Source organism: Micropterus salmoides, unplaced genomic scaffold, assembly GCF_014851395.1.
Source record: "Micropterus salmoides isolate LMB-PRFRI ecotype aquatic unplaced genomic scaffold, ASM1485139v1 Ms_hic_scaffold_19, whole genome shotgun sequence".
NCBI classification, from domain to species: Eukaryota; Metazoa; Chordata; class Actinopteri; order Centrarchiformes; family Centrarchidae; genus Micropterus; species Micropterus salmoides.
In genome coordinates, this window is record NW_024041039.1 from 8,498,652 (window position 1) to 8,506,590 (window position 7,939).

Consider the following 7,939-nt stretch of genomic DNA (forward strand, 5'->3'; position numbering starts at 1 on the left):
TTTCACCACCGGTGTCTGAAGTTACATGAAATTCAATGTGGAGAATGAAGTCAAAATGGTTATGTTTAATAATAGAAAAAAAAACTTGTAAAACACATGAAATACATTTAACTTAAACCAAATGATTACAGGACAAATTACTACAACTGTTTAAAAACCCTTAAAATACAGAATAATCAAATGATGATATTGTCTATTTAGTGATAAATAAACAGAAAGTTTATGTAACATCAACACTTTCAAGTGATTGCATGGTCCCTGTTTGTTGCTATACATTCATGGAATGTAGGAAAGTCAGTCTTTTTCATAGCTGGATAAATGAACTATCTGATATGTTAAAAAGAGAAGTTTTAACTGGAATCCGCTGCTTTATGTCAGCTCTCGAATTGCATCTATCCAGTCCATCTTCATCTGGTGGGTAGGCGCCTGAATGAAGTAACGTGTATCTGACTGAGTGATGATAATAAACAAGTTGCCCTGAATTTTGCCTTTCACACCTGTGTGGGAAGAGAAATTAGGGTCAATAAAGTATAATGGCTAACTAAGTATGATTTAAAATAAAAAATTTTTGCAGTGAAAGTTGAGAAAACTTATCATGGGGACATTTACAGCTGCTGATTCGGTGCTCCATTGAATATTTACAGCAACAGGACTTTGTTTGTGGCAATAACTTAAATTAAACTTCACTACCCATGTTTATTATAAAGAAGAGACATAATAATATATTTCAGGATTTGAATACACAAACAATGCTTGTTAGCGTGATCAATTTGTTGACTTTTTAATGAGGTAATAAGAAAATGAGATAATAAGTAAATTACAAACACATACTTGTATTTTTGAATGCACAGACTAAGTAACTTGTTAAGACAAGTTTATGAGGTAACTGCAGTTTGAGACAGTGACTCACCTGAGGGAACTCCGTTGTCATCCAGAGAAGACACCAGACAGCCTCGCAGTGAGAAGCCGCCAACGGGGCTGATGTCATCCTGACAAGTGACATAAGACAGGAAGTGAATAAGGCTGACGCAGATTAGTGGACATGAATTACAGGGAATTATGAGCAACATCAGCTTCAGAGTCATAGCAGGCCCGAGGAGAAGGCAAACAAAACAACTGCTTTGTTTGGGCCAGACCTCCTCTGTTCAGTGTCGTCATCTGTATTTATTTTTGGATTGTGTCTGTTTTATATTTGTCCATAAGTGAAATATCAGACTGACTTTCTTTAGTGATTTTAGTTGTAGTTTTAACCTGTGTTAGCCCTAAATAGGCTGCACACTCACCTTGGTGGGATCATAATAGTGAATGAAAGCAGGTTCTGAACGCAGCACAAACAGTCGCACCTTCCAGTTCTTCCTTCTGTGTCCCTGTGTTTAAAAGGGGCCAAGTGTTAGACTGTGGTCATACATTTGAATGCCAAAGTCATAAGACATCATAGTATCACTTTCTAATCAAGCACTATTTATAAAAGGTTTGTAAGCTGTAGGGTAAATAAAAAAATCTCTAAATTAATAATAATGCTTTTTTGTAATCCATTTACCCATGGGGTTTTCACCTTGTAAGCCATCAAGTATGTTATTGTAAATGTTAGTAAGTTCTTAATAAAACCAATTTGGTCCAGATCCTCGGCAACCTTTTCCAGAAGATAAGTTGCCAAAGTTTGTTAATAATGGCCTATTGGTAAAACCTTATAAATCCATTAGGCATAACTTATAAACACGTTTTAAACATTTGAAATTGGAACACAGGGCTAATACAGTGTGTTTAGAGTTTTTCTTTGCCACTGTTGCTTGTTCATGGTGGGAATTGTTGGGTCTAATAACCTCTGTGATTTGGCCCTTTATAAATAAAATTGAATTGAATTTACCTGTTTGAGCAGATAGCCTCTCTTTATCACTTTTCCACTCAGCTCCACTGCAGACACAGACGACTCTGTCTTCACACTGCCTCTCTTCTTTAAGCTGTCAGACTGTGATTAAGCATGAAAATTCTTATTCACACAAGTACCACTCCAATCTTCTATATCAATAAATGGATTAACACTGGCAATCTATGTACGTGTGTAGGTATTATATTATTATATTATATTATTATATATTAATAAGGTACTGGAGGTCAGAACATCAACAATTCCTGGTACTCACAAAGCTGTACAGTGCAGTGGAGTCATCCATGAACTGCTGGCCAAGGCCGGCGGTGCGGAGAGCCTCCACACTCCTGAGGCCGACAGTTCGCAGGAAACCCTCTTCCAGCAGGGCCGAGGCCAGCGTCATGGCCTCGGTACGGGTCAGAGTCAGCTGCATGAACACCAGCCAGTCCACCACCGCTGAACCTGCATCAACATCACATTTGTATACGTCTATACATACATCTAAACCTTCTAAAATATACAAATAGCCTATTGGAACCATATAAACATTTAGATACATAATATTGAAAGACGCATGTGCACTGCTATATATGTTATATACTTTAGATACAGAAATAGACACTTGCATTGACAGAATAAATTTTATATCATGTACAATAAATGTACCTTAAGATGTTGCTATGCATACTGTCAGGTATTGATAGAGGTATAAACATCTTCTTGGATTTAAAAATAAAGATACAAAAGAAAGACAGACATGTAGAGATAAATACAGCATATGTACATGTACAAAGAAGGCATTGCAGACTTGATTCCAGAATCTGCATGCCGTGTCCACTTTTGTGTCAGTTATTATTCTATTTCCTTCATTTAGCTTAAAATTTAATGTATTTTCCAGTTCATCGTGTTTTTTAATTTTGTTCTTATGCATTACTTTGCCATATGTACATGTAAAGCAACTTAAAGGTTCTTCACAAATAGAGTGGAATTGCCTAAAAATGCAAATATACAATCAAGTTACAGAAGAAAACTAATGGTAATATTCTATACTATATTTTATCTTCTGTCATTTCATCCTTATTGGCTTCACAAGCATTAGAGGTGCAGGGCTTATAACCAAGTAGACAGTAACCCAGTTGTCCAACAATCCCATCTTACAAACTGATAAATTATAAAGGAGGATGCATTTTAACGATCAGACGAGCTTGTGATCAAATATCACCTGAGATGATGGAGAAGAATAAAGATGTTGTAAAAGCTCACCTGAGAAACAGTTGCTGTAAGTGCAGCCCTGCTCCACATGGTTGCTCATCTTTATACCACTGTGGACGTCGTACATGGAGTCCAACACCTTGCTTTAAAAGAGACAAAGAAATTAGACAGAGATTAAAAAAATAAAGTAGTCATAAACAAGCAAAGACAAGCGCAACCTGTCTGCAGGGTGAGGCAGTGAAAACACCACAAGGTTTAACATGTGGATGGTGCTGCAACGTCTGCGGGTGAACTTTTGTTTGCAGGGCTTACCTCAGATTGATGTCGCGTAAATGGGATCCAGCAGGGGCTTGCTGGTTTGTCACCTTCCTATCTTCAGCCGTCCGCAGCTTGTCGACCGCAGCCGTGATGTCAGCTGCCCAGTCATCTCGCTCCTCCCGGGAACAAGTCTCCAAATAATGATCCACCCCATTCTTTGTCTGGAGCTTGATCACCAACTAGGAAAAGAATAGAAAGTAGACCAATTTTCAGTTCTGACAAAATTCAGCCAAAAACAGATAATAAATTGTTATGTAAATTAAGTAGATGATGGCAATCAGGTCCTGGCAAAACAGTAACCTGAGGCAATACATGTTCTCATCAAGTGATGTATGAGAGGATCAGCTGAAGAAGCCACACCTTTAATGTGGTTTCTAGCAATGAAAATATAAACAAAGGAAAACACTGAATAGAATGCAGTCATCTTATAAACATCAGCTGGGACGTGGCACAAAGAACAACAAAGCTTACAATGTAAATTCAAACCTGTGTCTTTGTGTAGATGTCTGAAAATGTATTGTGTATAGGCCTATATTGTTTTGTAACAGATTCAAACATGATTTTTTCCCTAAAGATTTTATAATTTATAAAATTCTTCTTTCATGATGTCATTGTTCCCTCTTTGGGTTTAACTGCTGATTTCATGAATGAAGCAGACAGAAAACTGTAGAGGTATATGATGAAATATCTTTTAATAATGACAGAATTCACATTCACAAGGGGAATGTTGTGATGACTCATAAAAGGACAAACTTTACTTACACTTTACTTAAGAATACACTTCTACTTCTGAGACCTTTCTTCTAAAAGGTTTGAGTCCTTATAATCTATAACAGTAAACAACAAGTAACAATGAGTCTGGAATAACTCACCGGCCGATTTTCATACTCCAGAAAAGGACAAGTTATTACACAGTCCTTCAGTAGGATTGTCCCCCGCTGACACGAGTCCCTTTTGCTTCCATCGTACTTGTAATACAGCAGCTTGTCTGGCATCAACACAAACCAACGCGCCTTCCAGTTGTGTACAAGATGTCCCTATAATAATATTATCAAAAATGATCAAACATTTGTTATATTCTCAGAAAAGCAATATACTCTTTACTCTTTCAAAGGCTCTGTCCTTAGATAACTTACATTAGTATGACTGTATAGAAGCTACTTGGATTTTAGTAATAAAATCTTATATCAGCAAACGGACAAAACTCTGTTCCACAAATAACGATACATTTATCGTCTGTAACATGTCATGCAGATTCATAAAATCTATATTTTACTGTAGTATTACATATTTCACAAAAATATCTTACCCTTTTCACCAGGAATCCTTCTCTTACAATCACATTTGTCTTGTCCATATCCATACTGTTGAGTGTGATCTTGGCAATTGAGCTTTGCCTGTTCCTGCCTGCTCAGGTTTGTTTATGTAGAGGGGATTTTTGTGCCTCAATGAGTGCGTCACCCTGTTCACACCCACACACACGCCTTGCTCAACACTTGGATACCAATTCAATCCTGCACTTCTGGTAATTATCACATGAGGGCACACTAACTCCTTTAGGATGCATGGATGGTGATTTGTTTTTCAAAGACTCATGAAGCTTGAAAAAACTGAATTGAAAATCTTTTAACCAAATGCTCAAAAGACGTTTTCACTCCATCAATTTCAGTATGTGAAGAATTCCAATCCAGGAGATGAAGCCGTAGGAAACATCCTCCAGACGGATGAAAGATTTTTTAAAATCACATTTTGATGAAAAACCAGCAGCTGGTGGACGACCACAGCTCTTCTGGTTTGTAGCAGCTGTACCCAATAGGAGGACAAAGCGCACATATACCTAGTTAAGCCCGAATGAGTGTAGTTACTGAGATTCCTTCAACCACATGTGGCCATGCTGGACATTATTCCTTATCGTCAACCTTTCCTGGTTCCTGCCAGTCACAAATGAATGAACATGAATGAGTGCATAGCCACTTTCAACAAAATGACTCCAACTTCCTCTAAGCCTCTCAACTCTGATTAATTCTTTCAGCTTACATTGTTGGAAAAAAGTCATATTAGGATGCTTTGGCAAAATATTGTTAACCCTCACAGTCACATGAGTATTAAGAAACATATCCATGTCTGTGCCTCTAATTTACAAGTCATATATCATCATATGTTCATCAACTTAGCGTTTTTCAATAGAATATATTAGACTGAAACTCCATCCATTCATGTGGAAGAAAATTCTGAGACTGTTCTTCTGTGGAATTTGTCACACAATAAAAGTGCATGAAAGCTTTTCCAGTAGATGGCTGTAATACAACATTTATGTCTGCCTGAAAATGACGCTGTGAGTGCGTCATTTAACTAAAACAGTAAAGTTGCAGGTCACAAAACTAAAACAATTAGCCGACAGCAGCTAAAACGCTCTGTAGAGTTGAGGGAAACTGCAGAGTCAGATGATAATTCTCTGTGGGTTTATTACTATGAATAAGACTGATGGCTGCACTGCAGCCACACATGGAAGCAACAACTCATGGTGGTAACTCTTTCAATTGTTTTGAGCACATTACATAGGATACAAAATAAATAACTGGACAGAGATTTTAGTTTAAAAAAAACAGTTTTATTAGTTATTTGACATTTGTTCTCTATTCGGGTGCACACATATAGATACCTTTGTCAATTTTACTAATTTCAGGTTTCACCTTTCTTTTTGGCGAGCTGACAACAGGACATCCAACTAAATCTCAGCAGTTTAAGTAGGGGATTGGATAATTGGACTGCACCATATTTTCCCATGTTGTGGGGGTGGGAGAGTTTTCCATTTTGGAGCTGTGTTCATTTCTTTGCTAGTTCTACTTTTGTCGTTATAATTATTTGATTGATTTACCATTAGTTTGTATAAGGTAGCATTGGCTTAACATTTGTTGTAGTTATTGTGGTTTGTTTATATATTATGTGTTTGTCTTTGTGTCAGAATGGTCTGATCAGCCACTATATAAGTTTAACCCATGTCTCAGTCTTGTTAGGTCTGTTTAGTTAGTCTAGGTCTGTGTTAGTCAGCTTATGTATACAAGAGTAAATTTTGCAAAAAGAGCTGAACGGACGCAAGACAAATACTAAGCTGGCCTTCTTGCTGTTGGACTAGTCAGTAATAACTCATTAGCTGTCTATGTCTTGTATTGTTGCGCTTGCTTGATGTTTGCTTGTGTTAGCAAAGTTGTCAAAATCAGCCAGAGGTTTCAAATACCGAGGCTTATAGCCACTAGCTATAAATCTCAAGTTGATGTTAGCAGACTTACTAGATAACCCACTGGGACATCGGTAATGTTACTGTAAGCGTTCTTGCGGCGAATTGCTGTATCTGTGTTGGCTAACTTGCCACCCAAGTTTCAAGCAACATTTTGCTGCTGCTGGTGGAGAGGCTCTATGGACATAACGTTAGCTAGTGGCAGAGGCAAAGAGACCAAAGAGGATGTTGAATAAAAAGGCTGCCAGATAGACACTGAGCTGGTATTCTTTCTGTTGGAATCGTAAGTAATCTTGCTATGTCTTGTGTTGTGGCACTTGCTTGATGTTTGGCTGTGTTAGCAAAGTCGCCAACTTGTCTAGTTTTTGATCATAAGTAATTATTCATAAGAAACGCAGGTGTAAAGCGACAACCTTTTTTACAACAGCGGTGAATTACACTTTGAAATGGTAAGGAAGCAAAATCGCACAAAAATAAATCTTACAGAATGTTTTTTTAAAAGTCCAGTTGAAAATGCACACCAAAAATCCTAGTTTCCTAAAGAAGTTACAATTTTCTACAGGATTTGAGAAAAGAAGTCTTCTTTTTATTTTCCTTAAGGACTTTTTCCAACAGGTTGTCAGTGAGTTTTAATAAGCTTTTAGGGTCATATGTCATGTAAGTCATATAAGCCTTTATTTTGGATAAAAACCAGAAGGTCATTCATATGAGAGAGGGATAAATCTCACAGCTCTACTCTCTGCTGCAGGACCCAAACTCTCCATTGTGTCTCCGAGGTGAAGGAACCTGTTCATACAAGCATGCAGTTATGAGACAACTGGAATGTGCAGCAGACTCAGCGTGGCAACCGGCCGAATGGGTGTTAAGAAAAGAATCCATTAAAGACATAAAGGGACACTAACCCAAAATCCTGCTTCCGAGACTCAAGCACCTTTCTTGAGTCAGAGTCAAACAGAGGCTCTCTGAGCTGAGAGCTGAGTGTTAAGCCAAGTCACAGGTTAAGGTGTGTCCGGAATGCCGTCTGTGTAACATTAACCATAAATCAAACATTAATGATGAAAAAAGGTGATGATGGTGTTTTGGCCTGCCAGGATATGAAGGGCTCTGACGCAGGTCAGCTCACGTGGAGGACCCGGTTGTCCTGGTCACACACTTAAAACACAAACACTTGCCGGACTCTGTTTTCTTGGTCTACAGACTTATTGTTTGCTGGGCGTGTGCTTGCGTGTACACGTCCACAGCTGGTTACACAGAGCACGTCTCAGGACAGTCTCATGCTTTATGAGACTGAAATGGAGACA

General features: G+C 38.0%; 1 protein-coding gene across 1 annotated transcript; it reads right to left on the reverse strand.

Annotated features, from left to right (window-relative positions):
- Positions 1–45: 45 nt before the first annotated feature.
- Positions 46–4,849, reverse strand: plek2 (pleckstrin 2). Its single transcript, XM_038729922.1, has 9 exons — positions 4,710–4,849; positions 4,273–4,437; positions 3,395–3,579; positions 3,134–3,225; positions 2,145–2,332; positions 1,868–1,969; positions 1,284–1,367; positions 911–989; positions 46–497 (listed from the first exon to the last, which is right to left on the reverse strand). The coding sequence occupies exons 1-9, from the start codon at positions 4,761–4,763 to the stop codon at positions 370–372; spliced, it is 1,077 nt and encodes a 358-aa protein (XP_038585850.1). The 5' UTR covers positions 4,764–4,849; the 3' UTR covers positions 46–369.
- Positions 4,850–7,939: the final 3,090 nt, after the last annotated feature.

Bases quoted from the DNA above. Each gene is read 5' to 3' on its own strand.
- plek2 (XM_038729922.1), bottom strand. From the start codon at position 4,763: ATGGATATGGACAAGACAAATGTGATTGTAAGAGAAGGATTCCTGGTG. The intron at 4,438-4,709 runs GTAAGATATTTT...ATATTATTATAG, and splicing joins AAGGATTCCTGGTGAAAAGG to GGACATCTTGTACACAACTG. The intron at 3,226-3,394 runs GTAAGCCCTGCA...TCTCTTTTAAAG, and splicing joins TTACGCGACATCAATCTGAG to CAAGGTGTTGGACTCCATGT.